Source organism: Oncorhynchus nerka, linkage group LG1 (assembly GCF_034236695.1).
Source record: "Oncorhynchus nerka isolate Pitt River linkage group LG1, Oner_Uvic_2.0, whole genome shotgun sequence".
In the NCBI taxonomy this organism is placed as follows: Eukaryota; Metazoa; Chordata; class Actinopteri; order Salmoniformes; family Salmonidae; genus Oncorhynchus; species Oncorhynchus nerka.
The window spans coordinates 52,990,325-53,015,696 of NC_088396.1; the positions used below are offsets into that span (position 1 = coordinate 52,990,325).

A 25,372-nucleotide genomic window follows, 5' to 3' on the forward strand; every position below is an offset into this window, starting at 1 on the left:
AACAGAGTGGTTAGGTTAGGCAGTAGGGTTAGCAGAGTGGTTGGTTAGTCAAGGGTTAGCAGAGTGGTTAAGGTTAGGTTTAGGCAGTAGGGTTAGCAGAGTGGTTAGGTTTAGGCAGTAGGGTTAGCAGAGTGGTTAGGTTTAGGCAGTAGGGTTAACAGAGTGGTTAGGTTTAGGCAGTAGGGTTAGCAGAGTGGTTAGGTTTAGTCAGTAGGGTTAGCAGAGTGGTTAAGGTTAGGTTTAGGCAGTAGGGTTAGCAGAGTGGTTAGGTTTAGGCAGTAGGGTTAGCAGAGTGGTTAGGTTTAGGCAGTAGGGTTAGCAGAGTGGTTAGGTTTAGTCAGTAGGGTTAGCAGAGTGGTTAGGTTTAGTCAGTAGGTTTAGCAGAGTGGTGGAGGTTAGGTTTAGGCAGTAGGGTTAGCAGAGTGGTTAGGTTTAGGCAGTAGGGTTAACAGAGTGGTTAGGTTTAGTCAGTAGGGTTAGCAGAGTGGAGGTTTAGTCAGTAGGGTTAGCAGAGTGGAGGTTTAGTCAGTAGGGTTAGCAGAGTGGTTAGGTTTAGTCAGTTGGTTAGCAGAGTGGGTAGGTTTAGTCAGTAGGGTTAGCAGAGTGGTTAGGTTTAGGCAGTAGGGTTAGCAGAGTGGTTAGGTTTAGGCAGTAGGGTTAACAGAGTGGTTAGGTTTAGGCAGTAGGGTTAACAGAGTGGTTAGGTTTAGGCAGTAGGGTTAGCAGAGTGGTTAGGTTTAGGTTGAGGGTTAGGTTGGTTAGGTTTAGGCAGTAGGGTTAGCAGAGTGGGTAGGTTTAGTCAGTAGGGTTAGCAGAGTGGTTAGGTTTAGACAGTAGGGTTAGCAGAGTTGTTAGGTTTAGGCAGTAGGGTTAGCAGAGTGGTTAAGGTTAGGTTTAGACAGTAGGGTTAGCAGAGTGGGTAGGTTTAGGCAGTAGGGTTAGCAGAGTGGGTTAAGGTTAGGTTTAGACAGTAGGGTTAGCAGACTGGTTAAGGTTAGGTTTAGACAGTAGGGTTAGCAGAGTGGTTAAGGTTAGGTTTAGACAGTAGGGTTAGCACAGTGGGTAGGTTTAGTCAGTAGGGTTAACAGAGTGGTTAGGTTTAGGCAGTAGGGTTAGCAGAGTGGTTAGGTTTAGTCAGTAGGGTTAGCAGAGTGGTTAAGGTTAGGTTTAGGCAGTAGGGTTAGCAGAGTGGTTAAGGTTAGGTTTAGGCAGTAGGGTTAGCAGAGTGGTTAAGGTTAGGTTTAGTCAGTAGGGTTAACAGAGTGGTTAGGTTTAGGCAGTAGGGTTAGCAGAGTGGTTAGGTTTAGTCAGTAGGGTTAGCAGAGTGGTTAAGGTTAGGTTTAGGCAGTAGGGTTAGCAGAGTGGTTAGGTTTAGGCAGTAGGGTTAGCAGAGTGGTTAGGTTTAGGCAGTAGGGTTAACAGAGTGGTTAGGTTTAGGCAGTAGGGTTAGCAGAGTGGTTAGGTTTAGTCAGTAGGGTTAGCAGAGTGGTTAAGGTTAGGTTTAGGCAGTAGGGTTAGCAGAGTGGTTAGGTTTAGGCAGTAGGGTTAGCAGAGTGTTAGGTTTAGGCAGTAGGGTTAGCAGAGTGGTTAGGTTTAGTCAGTAGGGTTAGCAGAGTGGTTAGGTTTAGTCAGTAGGTTTAGCAGAGTGGTTAAGGTTAGGTTTAGGCAGTAGGGTTAGCAGAGTGGTTAGGTTTAGGCAGTAGGGTTAACAGAGTGGTTAGGTTTAGTCAGTAGGGTTAGCAGAGTGGTTAGGTTTAGTCAGTAGGGTTAGCAGAGTGGTTAGGTTTAGTCAGTAGGGTTAGCAGAGTGGGTAGGTTTAGTCAGTAGGGTTAGCAGAGTGGTTAGGTTTAGGCAGTAGGGTTAGCAGAGTGGTTAGGTTTAGGCAGTAGGGTTAACAGAGTGGTTAGGTTTAGGCAGTAGGGTTAACAGAGTGGTTAGGTTTAGGCAGTAGGGTTAGCAGAGTGGTTAGGTTTAGGCAGTAGGGTTAGCAGAGTGGTTAGGTTTAGGCAGTAGGGTTAGCAGAGTGGTTAGGTTTAGGCAGTAGGGTTAGCAGAGTGGGAGGTTTAGTCAGTAGGGTTAGCAGAGTGGTTAGGTTTAGACAGTAGGGTTAGCAGAGTGGTTAGGTTTAGGCAGTAGGGTTAGCAGAGTGGTTAAGGTTAGGTTTAGGCAGTAGGGTTAGCAGAGTGGTTAGGTTTAGGTAGTAGGGTTAGCAGAGTGGTTAGGTTTAGGCAGTAGGGTTAGCAGAGTGGGTAGGTTTAGTCAGTAGGGTTAACAGAGTGGGTTAAGGTTAGGTTTAGACAGTAGGGTTAGCAGAGTGGGTAGGTTTAGGCAGTAGGGTTAACAGAGTGGGTTAAGGTTAGGTTTAGACAGTAGGGTTAGCAGACTGGTTAAGGTTAGGTTTAGACAGTAGGGTTAGCAGAGTGGTTGAGGTTTAGGCAGTAGGGTTGCAGAGTGGTTAAGGTTAGGTTTAGACAGTAGAGTTAACAGTGGTTGGTTTAGGCAGTAGGGTTAGCAGAGTGGTTAGGTTTAGGCAGTAGGGTTAGCAGAGTGGTTAAGGTTAGGTTTAGCAATAGGGTTAGCAGAGGGGTTGGTTAGGTTTAGTGTTAGGGTTAGCAGAGGGGTTGGTTAGGTTTAGACAGTAGGGTTAACAGAGTGTTGGTTTAGGCAGTAGGGTTGAAGAGTGGTTAGGTTTAGTCAGTAGGGTTAGCAGAGGGGTTAAGGTTAGGTTTAGTCAGTAGGGTTAACAGAGTGGTTAAGGTTAGGTTTAGGCAGTAGGGTTAACAGAGTGGTTAGGTTTAGGCAGTAGGGTTAACAGAGTGGTTAGGTTTAGTCAGTAGGGTTTGCAGAGTGGTTAAGGTTAGGTTTAGGCAGTAGGGTTAGCAGAGTGGTTAGGTTTAGGCAGTAGGGTTAACAGAGTGGTTAGGTTTAGGCAGTAGGGTTAGCAGAGTGGTTAGGTTTAGGCAGTAGGGTTAGCACAGTGGGTAGGTTTAGTCAGTAGGGTTAGCAGAGTGGTTAGGTTTAGGCAGTAGGGTTAACAGAGTGGTTAGGTTTAGTCAGTAGGGTTAGCAGAGTGGTTAAGGTTAGGTTTAGGCAGTAGGGTTAGCAGAGTGGTTAGGTTTAGGTAGTAGGGTTAACAGAGTGGTTAGGTTTAGTTAGTAGGGTTAGCAGAGTGGTTAAGGTTAGGTTTAGGCAGTAGGGTTAGCAGAGTGGTTAGGTTTAGGCAGTAGGGTTAACAGAGTGGTTAGGTTTAGGCAGTAGGGTTAGCAGAGTGGTTAGGTTTAGGCAGTAGGGTTAGCAGAGTGGTTAGGTTAGGCAGTAGGGTTAGCAGAGTGGTTAGGTTTAGGCAGTAGGGTTAGCAGAGTGGTTAGGTTTAGGCAGTAGGGTTAACAGAGTGGTTAGGTTTAGTCAGTAGGGTTAGCAGAGTGGTTAAGGTTAGGTTTAGACAGTAGGGTTAGCAGACTGGTTAAGGTTAGGTTTAGACAGTAGGGTTAGCAGAGTGGTTAAGGTTAGGTTTAGACAGTAGGGTTGCACAGTGGGTAGGTTTAGTCAGTAGGGTTAACAGAGTGGTTAGGTTTAGGCAGTAGGGTTAGCAGAGTGGTTAGGTTTAGTCAGTAGGGTTAGCAGAGTTGGTTAAGGTTAGGTTTAGGCAGTAGGGTTAGCAGAGTGGTTAAGGTTAGGTTTAAGTAGGGTTAGCAGAGTGGTTAAGGTTAGGTTTAGTCAGTAGGGTTAACAGAGTGGTTAGGTTTAGGCAGTAGGGTTAGCAGAGTGGTTAGGTTTAGTCAGTAGGGTTAGAGAGTGGTTAAGTTAGGTTTAGGCAGTAGGGTTAGCAGAGTTGGTTAGGTTTAGGCAGTAGGGTTAGCAGAGTGGTTAGGTTTAGGCAGTAGGGTTAACAGAGTGGTTAGGTTTAGGCAGTAGGGTTAGCAGAGTGGTTAGGTTTAGTCAGTAGGGTTAGCAGAGTGGTTAAGGTTAGGTTTAGGCAGTAGGGTTGAGTGGTTAGGTTTAGGCAGTAGGGTTAGCAGAGTGGTTAGGTTTAAGCAGAGGGTTAGCAGAGTGGTTAGGTTTAGTCAGAGGGTTGAGTGTTGGTTTAGTAGTAGGTTTAGCAGAGTGGTTAAGGTTAGGTTTAGGCAGTAGGGTTAGCAGAGTGGTTGGTTTAGGCAGTAGGGTTTGAGTGGTTGGTTTAGTCAGTAGGGTTAGCAGAGTGGTTAGGTTTAGTCAGTAGGTTAGCAGAGTGTTAGGTTTAGTCAGAGGTTAGCAGAGTGGTTAGGTTAAGTCAGAGGTTAGCAGAGTGGGTAGGTTTAGTAGTAGGGTTGAGTGGTTAGGTTTAAGTAGGGTTAGCAGAGTGGTTAGGTTTAAGTAGAGGTTGAGTGGTTAGGTTAGGCAGTAGGGTTGAGTGTTAGGTTAGGCAGTAGAGGTTAGCAGAGTGGTTAGGTTTAGGCAGTAGGGTTGAGTGGTTGGTTAAGTAGTAGGGTTAGCAGAGTGGGTAGGTTTAGTCAGAGGTTAGCAGAGTGGTTAGGTTTAGACAGCAGGGTTAGCAGAGTTGTTAGGTTTAGGCAGTTAGGGTTAGCAGAGTGGTTAAGGTTAGTTTAGACAGTAGGGTTAGCAGAGTGGGTAGGTTTAAGTAGGGTTAGCAGAGTGGGTTAAGTAGAGGTTTAGAAGTTAGGGTTAGCAGAAAGGTTAGGTTTAGACAGTAGGGTTAGCAGAGTGGTTAAGGTTAGGTTTAGACAGTAGGGTTAGCACAGTGGGTAGGTTTAGTCAGTAGGGTTAACAGAGTGGTTAGGTTTAGGCAGTAGGGTTAGCAGAGTGGTTAGGTTTAGTCAGTAGGGTTAGCAGAGTGGTTAAGGTTAGGTTTAGGCAGTAGGGTTAGCAGAGTGGTTAAGGTTAGGTTTAGGCAGTAGGGTTAGCAGAGTGGTTAAGGTTAGGTTTAGTCAGTAGGGTTAACAGAGTGGTTAGGTTTAGGCAGTAGGGTTAGCAGAGTGGTTAGGTTTAGTCAGTAGGGTTAGCAGAGTGGTTAAGGTTAGGTTTAGGCAGTAGGGTTAGCAGAGTGGTTAGGTTTAGGCAGTAGGGTTAGCAGAGTGGTTAGGTTTAGGCAGTAGGGTTAACAGAGTGGTTAGGTTTAGGCAGTAGGGTTAGCAGAGTGGTTAGGTTTAGTCAGTAGGGTTAGCAGAGTGGTTAAGGTTAGGTTTAGGCAGTAGGGTTAGCAGAGTGGTTAGGTTTAGGCAGTAGGGTTAGCAGAGTGGTTAGGTTTAGGCAGTAGGGTTAGCAGAGTGGTTAGGTTTAGTCAGTAGGGTTAGCAGAGTGGTTAGGTTTAGTCAGTAGGTTTAGCAGAGTGGTTAAGGTTAGGTTTAGGCAGTAGGGTTAGCAGAGTGGTTAGGTTTAGGCAGTAGGGTTAACAGAGTGGTTAGGTTTAGTCAGTAGGGTTAGCAGAGTGGTTAGGTTTAGTCAGTAGGGTTAGCAGAGTGGTTAGGTTTAGTCAGTAGGGTTAGCAGAGTGGTTAGGTTTAGTCAGTAGGGTTAGCAGAGTGGGTAGGTTTAGTCAGTAGGGTTAGCAGAGTGGTTAGGTTTAGGCAGTAGGGTTAGCAGAGTGGTTAGGTTTAGGCAGTAGGGTTAACAGAGTGGTTAGGTTTAGGCAGTAGGGTTAACAGAGTGGTTAGGTTTAGGCAGTAGGGTTAGCAGAGTGGTTAGGTTTAGGCAGTAGGGTTAGCAGAGTGGTTAGGTTTAGGCAGTAGGGTTAGCAGAGTGGTTAGGTTTAGGCAGTAGGGTTAGCAGAGTGGGTAGGTTTAGTCAGTAGGGTTAGCAGAGTGGTTAGGTTTAGACAGTAGGGTTAGCAGAGTGGTTAGGTTTAGGCAGTAGGGTTAGCAGAGTGGTTAAGGTTAGGTTTAGGCAGTAGGGTTAGCAGAGTGGTTAGGTTTAGGTAGTAGGGTTAGCAGAGTGGTTAGGTTTAGGCAGTAGGGTTAGCAGAGTGGGTAGGTTTAGTCAGTAGGGTTAACAGAGTGGGTTAAGGTTAGGTTTAGACAGTAGGGTTAGCAGAGTGGGTAGGTTTAGGCAGTAGGGTTAACAGAGTGGGTTAAGGTTAGGTTTAGACAGTAGGGTTAGCAGACTGGTTAAGGTTAGGTTTAGACAGTAGGGTTAGCAGAGTGGTTAAGGTTAGGTTTAGGCAGTAGGGTTAGCAGAGTGGTTAAGGTTAGGTTTAGACAGTAGAGTTAACAGTGGTTAGGTTTAGGCAGTAGGGTTAGCAGAGTGGTTAGGTTTAGGCAGTAGGGTTAGCAGAGTGGTTAAGGTTAGGTTTAGGCAATAGGGTTAGCAGAGGGGTTAAGGTTAGGTTTAGTCAGTAGGGTTAGCAGAGGGGTTAAGGTTAGGTTTAGACAGTAGGGTTAACAGAGTGGTTAGGTTTAGGCAGTAGGGTTAGAAGAGTGGTTAGGTTTAGTCAGTAGGGTTAGCAGAGGGGTTAAGGTTAGGTTTAGTCAGTAGGGTTAACAGAGTGGTTAAGGTTAGGTTTAGGCAGTAGGGTTAACAGAGTGGTTAGGTTTAGGCAGTAGGGTTAACAGAGTGGTTAGGTTTAGTCAGTAGGGTTTGCAGAGTGGTTAAGGTTAGGTTTAGGCAGTAGGGTTAGCAGAGTGGTTAGGTTTAGGCAGTAGGGTTAACAGAGTGGTTAGGTTTAGGCAGTAGGGTTAGCAGAGTGGTTAGGTTTAGGCAGTAGGGTTAGCAGAGTGGGTAGGTTTAGTCAGTAGGGTTAGCAGAGTGGTTAGGTTTAGACAGTAGGGTTAGCAGAGTGGTTAGGTTTAGGCAGTAGGGTTAGCAGAGTGGGTAGGTTTAGTCAGTAGGGTTAGCAGAGTGGTTAGGTTTAGACAGTAGGGTTAGCAGAGTGGTTAGGTTTAGGCAGTAGGGTTAACAGAGTGGTTAGGTTTAGTCAGTAGGGTTAGCAGAGTGGTTAAGGTTAGGTTTAGGCAGTAGGGTTAGCAGAGTGGTTAGGTTTAAGTAGGGTTAGCAGAGTGGTTAGGTTTAGGCAGTAGGGTTGCAGAGTGGGTAGGTTTAGTCAGTAGGGTTAACAGAGTTAAGGTTAGGTTTAGACAGTAGGGTTAGCAGAGTGGGTAGGTTTAGGCAGTAGGGTTAACAGAGTGGGTTGGTTAGGTTTAGACAGTAGGTTAGCAGACTGGTAGAGGTTTAGAAGTAGGGTTAGCAGAGTGGTTAAGGTTAGGTTTAGGCAGTAGGGTTAGCAGAGTGGTTAAGGTTAGGTTTAGACAGTAGAGTTAACAGTGGTTAGGTTTAGGCAGTAGGGTTAGCAGAGTGGTTAGGTTTAGGCAGTAGGGTTAGCAGAGTGGTTAAGGTTAGGTTTAGGCAATAGGGTTAGCAGAGGGGTTAAGGTTAGGTTTAGTCAGTAGGGTTAGCAGAGGGGTTAAGGTTAGGTTTAGACAGTAGGGTTAACAGAGTGGTTAGGTTTAGGCAGTAGGGTTAGAAGAGTGGTTAGGTTTAGTCAGTAGGGTTAGCAGAGGGGTTAAGGTTAGGTTTAGTCAGTAGGGTTAACAGAGTGGTTAAGGTTAGGTTTAGGCAGTAGGGTTAACAGAGTGGTTAGGTTTAGGCAGTAGGGTTAGCAGAGTGGTTAAGGTTAGGTTTAGGCTGTAGGGTTAGCAGAGTGGTTAGGTTTAGGCAATAGGGTTAGCAGAGTGGTTAAGGTTAGGTTTAGGCAGTAGGGTTAGCAGAGTGGTTAGGTTTAGGCAGTAGGGTTAGCAGAGTGGTTAAGGTTAGGTTTAGGCAGTAGGGTTAGCAGAGCTGCCTCCAGGGAAATAGTCATGACAATGTTGGTGAGACTGGCTGTCTTTAAAGAAAGATTGATACTGGCTGTTGATTGAGTGTTTCAGGGTCTTTCTCAGGCTGTTAACTTGGTGTTTTGGCTGAATGATATGGATGATTGATTATTACCAAAAAATGTGATTCAGATGATTGATTGTTGATGAAATTAAAACGTATGAATCCTGTTTGAACTGTGCAGGTTGAGTGGCGGTTGAGTAGAGGTTGAGTGTTGGTTAAGTAGAGGTTGAGTAGAGGTTGAGTGTTGGTTAAGTAGAGGTTGAGTGTTGGTTGAGTGGAGGTTGAGTGGAGGTTGAGTGTTGGTTAAGTAGAGGTTGAGTGTTGGTTGAGTGGAGGTTGAGTGCAGGTTGAGTGTTGGTTAAGTAGAGGTTGAGTGTTGATTAAGTAGAGGTTGAGTGGTGGTTGAGTAGAGGTTGAGTGGAGGTTGAGTGGAGGTTGGAGTGGTTGTAGAGGTTGAGTGTTGGTTAGTGGAGGTTGAGAGGTTGAGTGTAAGTAGAGTTAAGTAGAGGTTGAGTGTGTTGAGTAAGAGGTTGAGTGGAGGTTGAGTGCAGGTTGAGTGTTGGTTAAGTAGAGGTTGAGTGTTGATTAAGTAGAGGTTGAGTGGAGGTTGAGTGCAGGTTGAGTGGCGGTTGAGTAGAGGTTGAGTGGCGGTTGAGTAGAGGTTGAGTGTTGGTTAAGTAGAGGTTGAGTAGAGGTTGAGTGTTGGTTAAGTAGAGGTTGAGTGTTGGTTGAGTGGAGGTTGAGTGGAGGTTGAGTGTTGGTTAAGTAGAGGTTGAGTGTTGGTTGAGTGGAGGTTGAGTGGAGGTTGAGTGTTGGTTAAGTAGAGGTTGAGTGTTGGTTGAGTGGAGGTTGAGTGCAGGTTGAGTGTTGGTTAAGTTAGAGGTTGAGTGTTGATTAAGTAGAGGTTGAGTGGCGGTTGAGTAGAGGTTGAGTGTTGGTTAAGTAGAGGTTGAGTAGAGGTTGAGTGTTGGTTGAGTGGAGGTTGAGTGCAGGTTGAGTGTTGGTTAAGTAGAGGTTGGGTTAAGTAGAGGTTGAGTGTTGGTTGAGTGGAGGTTGAGTGCAGGTTGAGTGCAGGTTGAGTGGAGGTTGAGTGTTGGTTAAGTAGAGGTTGAGTGTTGATTAAGTAGAGGTTGAGTGGAGGTTGAGTGCAGGTTGAGTGTTGGTTGAGTAGAGGTTGAGTGGAGGTTGAGTGTTGGTTAAGTAGAGGTTGAGTGGAGGTTGAGTGTTGGTTAAGTAGAGGTTGAGTGGAGGTTGAGTGTTGGTTAAGTAGAGGTTGAGTGGAGGTTGAGTGTTGGTTGAGTAGAGGTTGAGTGTTGGTTAAGTAGAGGTTGAGTGTTGGTTAAGTAGAGGTTGAGTGCAGGTTGAGTGTTGGTTAAGTAGAGGTTGAGTGTTGGTTAAGTAGAGGTTAAGTAGAGGTAAGTAGAGGTTGAGTGGAGGTTAAGTAGAGGTTGTGATTTTCCTCCTCCCAGGTGCAGACGTGGTCCTTCACCCCATTTGAGGAAATGGTTTACAATCTGAAGCCCAACCTGACCTTCTGGCCAATCCAGACGCCCGGATGCAGGAAGTCCCACCTCCCCCTGAAAGTAGTGGGCATGGCCTCCAAAGGATCCATCCAGGTGTTAGTCTCCTCAGACCCCCCCCAGGTGAATTGTGTTAGTGTCTGTGTTAGGGTGGAAACTCTGTAATTGGTTCTCTCTCTCTCTCTCCAGGCAGAGCATGGGGTGCTGAATCTGGGGGAGGTGTTGGTGGGAGACTGTAGGTCCTTCGAGGTGCCTCTCATCAACAACGGTTCCTGTTCTGTCAGCTTCTGTTTGGCTGTACAACAGAGCCTGCTAGACCCGGGGTTGCCTGAGAAGAAAGACCCCGTTGGTACGTATGAGATACCCCTGAGAACTCACAGAGTTGGTACAACATCCTGAAATCTTCTCTCTCTCTCTCTCCGTGTATTGAACCTCTACTGCCACATCTCTGTTACTTTACACAAATGCCTTCCCAACCATGCTCCTCCCCCTCCGCAAAGACAACCAATCCGAGACAGAATCAATAGACTATTTGAGCTATCCTACCCAGACCAAGCTACATACTCCTCCCAGCCAACATGACCCCATTGGCCCCATGTAGGTATTCAGGGGGCAAGGTGGGCACGGGCTAGCCCACGCCAAGCCCAACACAACCAGCACACACCAAGCCCAACACAACCAGCCCACACCAAGCCAACAACCAGCCCACACCAAGCCAACACGGGCCAGCCCACACCAAGCCCAACACAACCAGCACACACCAAGCCAACACGGGCCAGCCCACACCAAGCCAACAACCAGCCCACACCAAGCCAACACGGGCCAGCCCACACCAAGCCAACAACCAGCCCACACCAAGCCAACACGGGCCAGCCCACACCAAGCCCAACACAACCAGCACACACCAAGCCCAACACAACCAGCCCACACCAAGCCAACACGGGCCAGCCCACACCAAGCCAACAACCAGCCCACACCAAGCCAACACGGGCCAGCCCACACCAAGCCCAACACAACCAGCCCACACCAAGCCCAACACAACCAGCACACACCAAGCCCAACACGGCCAGCCCAACACAAGCCAACACCGGCCGGCCCACACCAACCCACACCAAGCCAACACGGGCCAGCCCACACCAAGCCCAACACAACCAGTCCACACCAGCCCACACGGGCCAGCCCACACCAAGCACAACACAACCAGCCCACACCAAGCCCAACACAACCAGCCCACAAGGGCCAGCCCAACACAACCAGCCCAACACAACCAGCCCACACCAAGCCCAACACGGCCAGCCCACACCAAGCCCAACACGGCCAGCTCAACACAACCAGCCCAACACAACCAGCCCACATCAAGCTCAGCACGGCCAGCCCACACCAAGCCCAACACAACCAGCCCACACCAAGCCCAACACAACCAGTCCACACCAGCCCACACGGGCCAGCCCAACACAACCAGCCCAACACAACCAGCCCACACCAAGCCCAGCACGGCCAACCCACACCAAGCCCAGCACGGCCAGCCCACGCCAGCCCACACCAAGCCCAGCACGGCCAGCCCACACCAAGCCCAACACGGCCAGCCCACACCAAGCCCAACACGGCCAGCCCACACCAAGCCCAACACGGCCAGCCCACACCAAGCCCAGCACGGCCAGCCCACACCAAGCCCAACAGGGCCAGCCCACACCAAGCCCAACACGGCCAGCCCACACCAAGCCCAGCACGGCCAGCCCACACCAAGCCCAACACAACCAGCCCACACCAAGCCCAACATGGCCAGCCCACACCAAGCCCAACACAACCAGCCCACACCAAGCCCAACACAACCAGCCCACACCAAGCCCAACACAACCAGCCCACACCAAGCCCAACACAACCAGCCCACACCAAGCCAACACGGCCAGCCCACACCAAGCCCAGCACGGCCAGCCCACACCAAGCCCAACACAACCAGCCCACACCAAGCCCAACACGGCCAGCCCACACCAAGCCCAACAGGGCCAGCCCACACCAAGCCCAACACGGCCAGCCCACACCAAGCCCAGCACGGCCAGCCCACACCAAGCCCAACACAACCAGCCCACACCAAGCCCAACATGGCCAGCCCACACCAAGCCCAACACAACCAGCCCACACCAAGCCCAACACGGCCAGCCCACACCAAGCCCAGCACGGCCAGCCCACACCAAGCCCAACAGGGCCAGCCCACACCAAGCCCAACACGGCCAGCCCACACCAAGCCCAGCACGGCCAGCCCACACCAAGCCCAACACAACCAGCCCACACCAAGCCCAACATGGCCAGCCCACACCAAGCCCAACACAACCAGCCCACACCAAGCCCAACACAACCAGCCCACACCAAGCCCAACACAGCCCACACCAAGCCCAACACAACCAGCCCACACCAAGCCCAACACAACCAGCCCACACCAAGCCCAACACAACCAGCCCACACCAAGCCCAACACGGCCAGCCCACACCAAGCCCAACACGGCCAGCCCACACCAAGCCCAGCACGGCCAGCCCACACCAAGCCCAGCACGGCCAGCCCACACCAAGCCCAACACAACCAGCCCACACCAAGCCCAGCACGGCCAGCCCACACCAAGCCCAACACAACCAGCCCACACCAAGCCCAACATGGCCAGCCCACACCAAGCCCAACACAACCAGCCCACACCAAGCCCAACACGGCCAGCCCACACCAAGCCCAGCACGGCCAGCCCACACCAAGCCCAACACAACCAGCCCACACCAAGCCCAACACGGCCAGCCCACACCAAGCCCAACACAACCAGCCCACACCAAGCCCAACACGGCCAGCCCACACCAAGCCCAGCACGGCCAGCCCACACCAAGCCCAACAGGGCCAGCCCCACCAAGCCCAACACGGCCAGCCCACACCAAGCCCAGCACGGCCAGCCCACACCAAGCCCAACACAACCAGCCCACACCAAGCCCAACATGGCCAGCCCACACCAAGCCCAACACAACCAGCCCACACCAAGCCCAACACGGCCAGCCCACACCAAGCCCAGCACGGCCAGCCCACACCAAGCCCAACAGGGCCAGCCCACACCAAGCCCAACACGGCCAGCCCACACCAAGCCCAGCACGGCCAGCCCACACCAAGCCCAACACAACCAGCCCACACCAAGCCCAACATGGCCAGCCCACACCAAGCCCAACACAACCAGCCCACACCAAGCCCAACACAACCAGCCCACACCAAGCCCAACACAACCAGCCCACACCAAGCCCAACACAACCAGCCCACACCAAGCCCAACACGGCCAGCCCACACCAAGCCCAACACGGCCAGCCCACACCAAGCCCAGCACGGCCAGCCCACACCAAGCCCAGCACGGCCAGCCCACACCAAGCCCAACACAACCAGCCCACACCAAGCCCAGCACGGCCAGCCCACACCAAGCCCAACACAACCAGCCCACACCAAGCCCAACACGGCCAGCCCACACCAAGCCCAACACAACCAGCCCACACCAAGCCCAGCACGGCCAGCCCACACCAAGCCCAGCACGGCCAGCCCACACCAAGCCCAACACAACCAGCCCACACCAAGCCCAACACGGCCAGCCCACACCAAGCCCAGCTAGAGGCGGGGGGCTCATTAGAATGTTTGTACTGTTATTTTTGTGCAACTGTTACTGAGTTACTGACTTACTGAGTTGCTGAGTTACTGACTTACTGAGTTGCTGAGTTACTGACTTACTGACTTACTGACTTACTGAGTTACTGTCTTACTGAGATCGTCGTTCCAGTCTTTTGTTGTGTGATGCCCAGTTTGGTGCTCTTGTACACTTCCAATGACGAATAAGTGTTTCGCCACATGACTTCACAGTTTATCTTCAATCATTGAGTCATTTAGTAGATGCTCTTATCCGTAGTGACTTATCTGTAGTGACTTACCTGTAGTGACTTATCTGTAGTGACTTATCTGTAGTGACTTATCCGTAGTGACTTATCTGTAGTGACTTATCTGTAGTGACTTATATGTAGTGACTTATCCGTAGTGACTTATCCGTAGTGACTTGATCTGTAGTGACTTATCTGTAGTGACTTATCTGTAGTGACTTACCTGTAGTGACTTATCTGTAGTGACTTATCTGTAGTGACTTATCCGTAGTGACTTATCCGTAGTGACTTATCCGTAGTGACTTATCCGTAGTGACTTATCTGTAGTGACTTACCTGTAGTGACTTATCCGTAGTGACTTATCCGTAGCGACTTATCTGTAGTGACTTATCTGTAGTGACTTATCCGTAGTGACTTATCCGTAGCAACTTATCTGTAGTGACTTATCTGTAGTGACTTATCTGTAGTGACTTACCTGTAGTGACTTGATATGTAGTGACTTATCTGTAGTGACTTATCCGTAGTGACTTATCTGTAGTGACTTATCTCTAGTGACTTATCCGTAGTGACTTATCCGTAGTGACTTATCCGTAGTGACTTATCCGTAGTGACTTATCTGTAGTGACTTATCCGTAGTGACTTATCTGTAGTGACTTATCTCTAGTGACTTATCTGTAGTGACTTATCCGTAGTGACTTATCTGTAGTGACTTATCTGTAGTGACTTATCCGTAGTGACTTATCTGTAGTGACTTATCTGTAGTGACTTATCCGTAGTGACTTATCTGTAGTGACTTATCTGTAGTGACTTATCTGTAGTGACTTATCCGTAGTGACTTATCTGTAGTGACTTATCTGTAGTGACTTATCTGTAGTGACTTATCCGTAGTGACTTATCCGTAGTGACTTATCTGTAGTGACTTATCTGTAGTGCATTCAGCCAGACGATACAACCTCATATCACAGGTGCATTGACCATGATGTTGGCAGTCTACATGGGACCGATATTATAGCCCGCATCGTGCCAACGTGGACATGCTGCTGAGACTACTACCGTTACTTCATACTGGTGGTGCCACCATGTGTGGTGGGGGCGGTGGTGTACCTGCGTTCTGTACCACTGCTGTGGGGGGATGGGGAGTACGGCAGTGTAGCTGAGCTCGCTAGTGCAGCTGAGAGGCGACGTGATTGGCTTGAAACCCACCGGTCACACCACACTGTGATTCTGTTCTGTTTTTGTTCAGCTTACTTACTTACTAAACCCTCTTCATAAAGCCACAAACATCGTCTGCCACTGGAGTCTGTCTTTGGCCAAAACTCCTCCAGGTTCACTGTCCCATAACAGACCCATCTCCTCCATCTCCTCCAGGTTAACTGTCTCATAACAGACCCATCTCCTCTAGGTTCACTGTCCCATAACAGACCCATCTCCTCTAGGTTCACTGTCCCATAACAGACCCATCTCCTCTAGGTTCACTGTCCCATAACAGACCCATCTCCTCCATCTCCTCCAGGTTCACTGTCCCATAACAGACCCATCTCCTCCATCTCCTCCTGGTTCACTGTCTCATAACAGACCCATCTCCTCTAGGTTCACTGTCCCATAACAGACCCATCTCCTCCATCTCCTCCTGGTTCACTGTCCCATAACAGACCCATCTCCTCCATCTCCTCCTGGTTCACTGTCCCATAACAGACCCATCTCCTCCATCTCCTCCTGGTTCACTGTCCCATAACAGACCCATCTCCTCCTGGTTCACTGTCCCATAACAGACCCATCTCCTCCATCTCCTCCAGGTTCACTGTCCCATAACAGACCCATCTCCTCCAGGTTCACTGTCCCATAACAGACCCATCTCCTCCATCTCCTCCAGGTTCACTGTCCCATAACAGACCCATCTCCTCCTGGTTCACTGTCTCATAACAGACCCATCTCCTCCTGGTTCACTGTCCCATAACAGACCCATCTCCTCCTGGTTCACTGTCCCATAACAGACCCATCTCCTCCTGGTTCACTGTCCCATAACAGACCCATCTCCTCCAGGTTCACTGTCTCATAACAGACCCATCTCCTCTAGGTTCACTGTCCCATAACAGACCCATCTCCTCTAGGTTCACTGTCCCATAACAGACCCATCTCCTCCATCTCCTCCAGGTTAACTGTCTCATAACAGACCCATCTCCTCTAGGTTCACTGTCCCATAACAGACCCATCTCCTCTAGGTTCACTGTCCCATAACAGACCCATCTCCTCTAGGTTCACTGTCCCATAACAGACCCATCTCCTCTAGGTTCACTGTCCCATAACAGACCCATCTCCTCCATCTCCTCTAGGTTCACTGTCCCATAACAGACCCATCTCCTCTAGGTTCACTGTCCCATAACAGACCCATCTCCTCTAGGTTCACTGTCTCATAACAGACCCATCTCCTCTAGGTTCACTGTCCCATAACAGACCCATCTCCTCTAGGTTCACTGTCCCATAACAGACCCATCTCCTCCATCTCCTCCTGGTTCACTGTCCCATAACAGACCCATCTCCTCCATCTCCTCTAGGTTCACTGTCCCATAACAGACCCATCTCCTCTAGGTTCACTGTCCCATAACAGACCCATCTAACAGACCCATCTCCTCTAGGTTCACTGTCCCATAACAGACCCATCTCCTCCATCTCCTCCAGGTTCACTGTCCCATAACAGACCCATCTCCTCCATCTCCTCCTGGTTCACTGTCCCATAACAGACCCATCTCCTCCAGGTTCACTGTCCCATAACAGACCCATCTCCTCCTGGTTCACTGTCCCATAACAGACCCATCTCCTCCAGGTTCACTGTCTCATAACAGACCCATCTCCTCCTGGTTCACTGTCCCATAACAGACCCATCTCCTCCTGGTTCACTGTCCCATAACAGACCCATCTCCTCCAGGTTCACTGTCTCATAACAGACCCATCTCCTCCAGGTTCACTGTCCCATAACAGACCCATCTCCTCCATCTCCTCCAGGTTCACTGTCCCATAACAGACCCATCTCCTCCATCTCCTCCAGGTTCACTGTCTCATAACAGACCCATCTCCTCCATCTCCTCCTGGTTCACTGTCCCATAACAGACCCATCTCCTCCATCTCCTCCAGGTTCACTGTCTCATAACAGACCCATCTCCTCCAGGTTCACTGTCCCATAACAGACCCATCTCCTCCATCTCCTCCTGGTTCACTGTCCCATAACAGACCCATCTCCTCCATCTCCTCCTGGTTCACTGTCCCATAACAGACCCATCTCCTCCAGGTTCACTGTCCCATAACATACCCATCTCCTCCTGGTTCACTGTCCCATAACAGACCCATCTCCTCCATCTCCTCCAGGTTCACTGTCCCATAACAGACCCATCTCCTCCAGGTTCACTGTCCCATAACATACCCATCTCCTCCATCTCCTCCAGGTTCACTGTCCCATAACAGACCCATCTCCTCCAGGTTCACTGTCCCATAACATACCCATCTCCTCCATCTCCTCCAGGTTCACTGTCCCATAACAGACGCATCTCCTCCAGGTTCACTGTCTCATAACAGACCCATCTCCTCCATCTCCTCCATGTTCACTGTCCCATAACAGACCCATCTCCTCCTGGTTCACTGTCCCATAACAGACCCATCTCCTCCTGGTTCACTGTCCCATAACAGACCCATCTCCTCCAGGTTCACTGTCTCATAACAGACCCATCTCCTCCTGGTTCACTGTCCCATAACAGACCCATCTCCTCCAGGTTCACTGTCCCATAACAGACCCATCTCCTCCAGGTTCACTGTCCCATAACAGACGCATCTCTTCCAGGTTCACTGTCTCATAACAGACCCATCTCCTCCATCTCCTCCTGGTTCACTGTCCCATAACATACCCATCTCCTCCATCTCCTCTAGGTTCACTGTCCCATAACAGACCCATCTCCTCTAGGTTCACTGTCCCATAACAGACCCATCTCCTCTAGGTTCACTGTCCCATAACAGACCCATCTCCTCCATCTCCTCCAGGTTCACTGTCCCATAACAGACCCATCTCCTCCATCTCCTCCTGGTTCACTGTCCCATAACAGACCCATCTCCTCCAGGTTCACTGTCCCATAACAGACCCATCTCCTCCTGGTTCACTGTCCCATAACAGACCCATCTCCTCCAGGTTCACTGTCTCATAACAGACCCATCTCCTCCTGGTTCACTGTCCCATAACAGACCCATCTCCTCCTGGTTCACTGTCCCATAACAGACCCATCTCCTCCAGGTTCACTGTCTCATAACAGACCCATCTCCTCCAGGTTCACTGTCCCATAACAGACCCATCTCCTCCATCTCCTCCAGGTTCACTGTCCCATAACAGACCCATCTCCTCCATCTCCTCCAGGTTCACTGTCTCATAACAGACCCATCTCCTCCATCTCCTCCAGGTTAACTGTCTCATAACAGACCCATCTCCTCTAGGTTCACTGTCCCATAACAGACCCATCTCCTCTAGGTTCACTGTCCCATAACAGACCCATCTCCTCTAGGTTCACTGTCCCATAACAGATCCATCTCCTCTAGGTTCACTGTCCCATAACAGACCCATCTCCTCTAGGTTCACTGTCTCATAACAGACCCATCTCCTCCATCTCCTCTAGGTTCACTGTCCCATAACAGACCCATCTCCTCTAGGTTCACTGTCCCATAACAGACCCATCTCCTCTAGGTTCACTGTCTCATAACAGACCCATCTCCTCTAGGTTCACTGTCCCATAACAGACCCATCTCCTCTAGGTTCACTGTCCCATAACAGACCCATCTCCTCTAGGTTCACTGTCCCATAACAGACCCATCTCCTCCTGGTTCACTGTCCCATAACAGACCCATCTCCTCCATCTCCTCCAGGTTCACTGTCCCATAACAGACCCATCTCCTCCAGGTTCACTGTCCCATAACAGACCCATCTCCTCCATCTCCTCCAGGTTCACTGTCCCATAACAGACCCATCTCCTCTAGGTTCACTGTCTCATAACAGACCCATCTCCTCTAGGTTCACTGTCCCATAACAGACCCATCTCCTCTAGGTTCACTGTCCCATAACAGACCCATCTCCTCCATCTCCTCCTGGTTCACTGTCCCATAACAGACCCATCTCCTCCATCTCCTCCAGGTTCACTGTCCCATAACAGACCCATCTCCTCCAGGTTCACTGTCCCATAACAGACCCATCTCCTCCATCTCCTCCTGGTTCACTGTCCCATAACAGACCCATCTCCTCCAGGTTCACTGTCCCATAACAGACCCATCTCCTCCATCTCCTCCTGGTTCACTGTCCCATAACAGACCCATGTCCTCCATCTCCTCCAGGTTCACTGTCCCATAACAGACCCATCTCCTCCATCTCCTCCTGGTTCACTGTCCCATAACAGACCCATCTCCTCCAGGTTCACTGTCCCATAACAGACCCATCTCCTCCTGGTTCACTGTCCCATAACAGACCCATCTCCTCCAGGTTCACTGTCCCATAACAGACCCATCTCCTCCATCTCCTCCAGGTTCACTGTCCCATAACAGACCCATCTCCTCCTGGTTCACTGTCCCATAACAGACCCATCTCCTCCATCTCCATGTTCACTGTCCCATAACAGACCCATCTCCTCCTGGTTCACTGTCCCATAACAGACCCATCTCCTCCTGGTTCACTGTCCCATAACAGACCCATCTCCTCCAGGTTCACTGTCTCATAACAGACCCATCTCCTCCTGGTTCACTGTCCCATAACAGACCCATCTCCTCCAGGTTCACTGTCCCATAACATACGCATCTCCTCCAGGTTCACTGTCTCATAACAGACCCATCTCCTCCATCTCCTCCTGGTTCACTGTCCCATAACAGACCCATCTCCTCCATCTCCTCCATCTCCTCCTGGTTCACTGTCCCATAACAGACCCATCTCCTCCATCTCCTCCAGGTTCACTGTCTCATAACAGACCCATCTCCTCCATCTCCTCCAGGTTCACTGTCCCATAACAGACCCATCTCCTCCATCTCCTCCTGGTTCACTGTCCCATAACAGACCCATCTCCTCCATCTCCTCCAGGTTCACTGTCCCATAACAGACCCATCTCCTCCATCTCCTCCAGGTTCACTGTCCCATAACAGACCCATCTCCTCCAGGTTCACTGTCCCATAACAGACCCATCTCCTCCATCTCCTCCTGGTTCACTGTCCCATAACAGACCCATCTCCTCCTGGTTCACTGTCCCATAACAGACCCATCTCCTCCTGGTTCACTGTCCCATAACAGACCCATCTCCTCCTGGTTCACTGTCCCATAACAGACCCATCTCCTCCATCTCCTCCAGGTTCACTGTCCCATAACAGACCCATCTCCTCCATCTCCTCCTGGTTCACTGTCCCATAACAGACCCATCTCCTCCTGGTTCACTGTCCCATAACAGACCCATCTCCTCCCAGGTTCACTGTCCTCCATCTCCTCCAGGTTCACTGTCCCATAACAGACCCATCTCCTCCATCTCCTCCAGGTTCACTGTCCCATAACAGACCCATCTCCTCCAGGTTCACTGTCCCATAACAGACCCATCTCCTCCATCTCCTCCAGGTTCACTGTCCCATAACAGACCCATCTCCTCCTGGTTCACTGTCCCATAACATACCCATCTCCTCCAGGTTCACTGTCCCATAACAGACCCATCTCTTCCTGGTTCACTGTCTCATAACAGACCCATCTCCTCCTGGTTCACTGTCCCATAACAGACCCATCTCCTCCATCTCCTCCAGGTTCACTGTCTCATAACAGACCCATCTCCTCCAGGTTCACTGTCCCATAACAGACCCATCTCCTCCAGGTTCACTGTCCCATAACAGACCCATCTCCTCTAGGTTCACTGTCCCATAACAGTTCACCCATAACAGACCCATCTCCTCCATCTCCTCCAGGTTCACTGTCCCATAACAGACCCATCTCCTCCATCTCCTCCTGGTTCACTGTCCCATAACAGACCCATCTCCTCCTAGGTTCACTGTCCCATAACAGACCCATCTCCTCCATCTCCTCCTGGTCTGTCCCATAACAGACCCATCTCCTCCTGGTTCACTGTCCCATAACAGACCCATCTCCTCCTGGTTCACTGTCCCATAACAGACCCATCTCCTCCATCTCCTCCTGGTTCACTGTCCCATAACAGACCCATCTCCTCCTGGTTCACTGTCCCATAACAGACCCATCTCCTCCATCTCCTCCAGGTTCACTGTCCCATAACAGACCCATCTCCTCCATCTCCTCCAGGTTCACTGTCCCATAACAGACCCATCTCCATCTCCTCCAGGTTCACTGTCCCATAACAGACCCATCTCCTCCATCTCCTCCAGGTTCACTGTCCCATAACAGACCCATCTCCTCCATCTCCTCCAGGTTCACTGTCCCATAACAGACCCATCTCCTCCATCTCCTCCAGGTTCACTGTCCCATAACAGACCCATCTCCATCTCCTCCAGGTTCACTGTCCCATAACAGACCCATCTCCTCCATCTCCTCCAGGTTCACCAGACCCATCTCCTCCAGGTTGTCCCATAACAGACCCATCTCCTCCAGGTTCACTGTCCCATAACAGACCCATCTCCTCCATCTCCTCCAGGTTCACTGTCCATAACAGACCCATCTCCTCCTGGTTCACTGTCCCATAACAGACCCATCTCCTCTGGTTCACTGTCCCATAACAGACCCATCTCCTCCAGGTTCACTGTCCCATAACAGACCCATCTCCTCCAGGTTCACTGTCCATAACAGACCCATCTCCTCCTGGTTCACTGTCCCATAACAGACCCATCTCCATCTCCTCCAGGTTCACTGTCCCATAACAGACCCATCTCCTCCATCTCCTCCAGGTTCACTGTCCCATAACAGACCCATCTCTCCAGGTTCACTGTCCCATAACAGACCCATCTCCTCCAGGTTCACTGTCCCATAACAGACCCATCTCCTCCTGGTTCACTGTCCCATAACAGACCCATCTCCTCCAGGTTCACTGTCCCATAACAGACCCATCTCCTCCTGGTTCACTGTCCCCATAACAGACCCATCTCTCCAGGTTCACTGTCCCATAACAGACCCATCTCCTCCATCTCCTCCTGGTTCACTGTCCCATAACAGACCCATCTCCTCCTGGTTCACTGTCCCATAACAGACCCATCTCCTCCAGGTTCTCCTCCAGGTTCACTGTCCCATAACAGACCCATCTCCTCCATCTCCTCCAGGTTCACTGTCCCATAACAGACCCATCTCCATCTCCTCCAGGTTCACTGTCCCATAACAGACTCCATCTCCATCTCCTCCAGGTTCACTGTCCCATAACAGACCCATCTCCTCCATCTCCTCCTGGTTCACTGTCCCATAACAGACCCATCTGGTTCACTGTCCCATAACAGACCCATCTCCTCCATCTCCTCCAGGTTCACTGTCCCATAACAGACCCATCTCCTCCTGGTTCACTGTCCCATAACAGACCCATCTCCTCCATCTCCTCCAGGTTCACTGTCCCATAACAGACCCATCTCCTCCATCTCCTCCAGGTTCACTGTCCCATAACAGACCCATCTCCTCCAGGTTCACTGTCTCATAACAGACCCATCTCCTCCAGGTTCACTGTCCCATAACAGACCCATCTCCTCCTGGTTCACTGTCCCATAACAGACCCATCTCCTCCAGGTTCACTGTCCCATAACAGACCCATCTCCTCCATCTCCTCCTGGTTCACTGTCCCATAACAGACCCATCTCCTCCATCTCCTCCAGGTTCACTGTCCCATAACAGACCCATCTCCTCCATCTCCTCCAGGTTCACTGTCCCATAACAGACCCATCTCCTCCAGGTTCACTGTCCCATAACAGACCCATCTCCTCCAGGTTCACTGTCCCATAACAGACCCATCTCCTCCTGGTTCACTGTCCATAACAGACCCATCTCCTCCAGGTTCACTGTCCCATAACAGACCCATCTCCTCCTGGTTCACTGTCCCATAACAGACCCATCTCCTCCAGGTTCACTGTCCCATAACAGACCCATCTCCTCCATCTCCTCCAGGTTCACTGTCCCATAACAGACCCATCTCCTCCTGGTTCACTGTCCCATAACAGACCCATCTCCTCCATCTCCTCCAGGTTCACTGTCCCATAACAGACCCATCTCCTCCATCTCCTCCAGGTTCACTGTCCCATAACAGACCCATCTCCTCCATCTCCTCCAGGTTCACTGTCCCATAACAGACCCATCTCCTCCTGGTTCACTGTCCCATAACAGACCCATCTCCTCCATCTCCTCCAGGTTCACTGTCCCATAACAGACCCATCTCCTCCTGGTTCACTGTCCCATAACAGACCCATCTCCTCCAGGTTCACTGTCCCATAACAGACCCATCTCCTCCATCTCCTCCAGGTTCACTGTCTCATAACAGACCCATCTCCTCCTGGTTCACTGTCCCATAACAGACCCATCTCCTCCATCTCCTCCAGGTTCACTGTCTCATAACAGACCCATCTCCTCCTGGTTCACTGTCCCATAACAGACCCATCTCCTCCAGGTTCACTGTCCCATAACAGACCCATCTCCTCCAGGTTCACTGTCCCATAACAGACCCATCTCCTCCATCTCCTCCTGGTTCACTGTCCCATAACAGACCCATCTCCTCCTCCAGGTTCACTGTCCCATAACAGACCCATCTCTCCATCTCCTCCAGGGTCTCATAACAGACCCACTGTCCTGGTTAACAGACCCATCTCCTCCTGGTTCACTGTCCCATAACAGACCCATCTCCTCCATCTCCTCCAGGTTCACTGTCCCATAACAGACCCATCTCCTCCTGGTTCACTGTCTCATAACAGACCCATCTCCTCCTGGTTCACTGTCCCATAACAGACCCATCTCCTCCAGGTTCACTGTCCCATAACAGACCCATCTCCTCCAGGTTCACTGTCCCATAACAGACCCATCTCCTCCATCTCCTCCTGGTTCACTGTCCCATAACAGACCCATCTCCTCCATCTCCTCCTGGTTCACTGTCCCATAACAGACCCATCTCCTCCATCCAGGTTCACTGTCCCATAACAGACCCATCTCCTCCAGGTTCACTGTCCCATAACAGACCCATCTCCTCCAGGTTCACTGTCCCATAACAGACCCATCTCCTCCTGGTTCACTGTCCCATAACAGACCCATCTCCTCCATCTCCTCCATCTCCTCCAGGTTCACTGTCCCATAACAGACCCATCTCCTCCAGGTTCACTGTCCCATAACAGACCCATCTCCTCCATCTCCTCCAGGTTCACTGTCCCATAACAGACCCATCCTAACAGACCCATCTCCTCCAGGTTCACTGTCCCATAACAGACCCATCTCCATCTCCATCTCCTCCAGGTTCACTGTCTCATAACTGTTCACTGTCCCATAACAGACCCATCTCCTCCATCTCCTCCAGGTTCACTGTCTCATAACAGACCCATCTCCATCTCCTGGTTCACTGTCCCATAACAGACCCATCTCCTCCAGGTTCACTGTCCCATAACAGACCCATCTCCTCCTCCTCCTAGGTTCACTGTCCCATAACAGACCCTTCTCCTCCTGGTTCACTGTCCCATAACAGACCCATCTCCTCCAGGTTCACTGTCCCATAACAGACCCATCTCCTCCTGGTTCACTGTTCCATAACAGACCCATCTCCTCCATCTCCTCCAGGTTCACTGTCCCATAACAGACCCATCTCCTCCAGGTTCACTGTCCCATAACAGACCCATCTCTCCAGGTTCACTGTCCATAACAGACCCATCTCCTCCAGGTTCACTGTCCCATAACAGACCCATCTCCTCCAGGTTCACTGTCCCATAACAGACCCATCTCCTCCAGGTTCACTGTCCCCATCTCCTCCTGGTTCACTGTCCCATAACAGACCCATCTCCTCCTGGTTCACTGTCCCATAACAGACCCATCTCCTCCAGGTTCACTGTCCCATAACAGACCCATCTCCTCCATCTCCTCCAGGTTCACTGTCCCATAACAGACCCATCTCCTCCAGGTTCACTGTCCCATAACAGACCCATCTCCTCCATCTCCTCCTGGTTCACTGTCTCATAACAGACCCATCTCCTCCAGGTTCACTGTCCCATAACAGACCCATCTCCTCCATCTCCTCCAGGTTCACTGTCCCATAACAGACCCATCTCCTCCAGGTTCACTGTCCCATAACAGACCCATCTCCTCCAGGTTCACTGTCCCATAACAGACCCATCTCCTCCATCTCCTCCAGGTTCACTGTCCCATAACAGACCCATCTCCTCCAGGTTCACTGTCCCATAACAGACCCATCTCCTCCAGGTTCACTGTCCCATAACAGACCCATCTCCTCCATCTCCTCCAGGTTCACTGTCCCATAACAGACCCATCTCCTCCAGGTTCACTGTCCCATAACAGACCCATCTCCTCCATCTCCTCCAGGTTCACTGTCCCATAACAGACCCATCTCCTCCATCTCCTCCAGGTTCACTGTCCCATAACAGACCCATCTCCTCCATCTCCTCCAGGTTCACTGTCCCATAACAGACCCATCTCCTCCATCTCCTCCAGGTTCACTGTCCCATAACAGACCCATCTCCTCCATCTCCTCCAGGTTCACTGTCCCATAACAGACCCATCTCCTCCATCTCCTCCAGGTTCACTGTCCCATAACAGACCCATCTCCTCCATCTCCAGACCCATCTCCTCCAGGTTCACTGTCCCATAACAGACCCATCTCCTCCATCTCCTCCAGGTTCACTGTCCCATAACAGACCCATCTCTCTAGGTTCACTGTCCCTCCTCCTAACAGACCCAGGTTCACTGTCCCATAACAGACCCATCTCCTCCATCTCCTCCAGGTTCACTGTCCCATAACAGACCCATCTCCTCCATCTCCTCCAGGTTCACTGTCCCATAACAGACCCATCTCCTCCAGGTTCACTGTCCCATAACAGACCCATCTCCTCCAGGTTCACTGTCCTCCATCTCCTCCAGGTTCACTGTCCCATAACAGACCCATCTCCTCCTGGTTCACTGTCCCATAACAGACCCATCTCCTCCTCCAGGTTCACTGTCTCATAACAGACCCATCTCCAGGTTCAC

General features: G+C 50.8%; 1 protein-coding gene across 1 annotated transcript in view; it reads left to right on the forward strand.

The window, feature by feature from the left end:
- cfap65 (cilia and flagella associated protein 65) overlaps positions 1-25,372 on the forward strand; it is a 162,328-nt gene that overhangs the window by 43,213 nt on the left and 93,743 nt on the right. The window contains exons 14-15 of the mRNA XM_065018206.1: positions 9,275-9,421; positions 9,515-9,674. Coding sequence (XP_064874278.1) covers positions 9,275-9,421; positions 9,515-9,674 — 307 coding nt within the window. The remainder of the gene's footprint in view (positions 1-9,274; positions 9,422-9,514; positions 9,675-25,372) is intronic.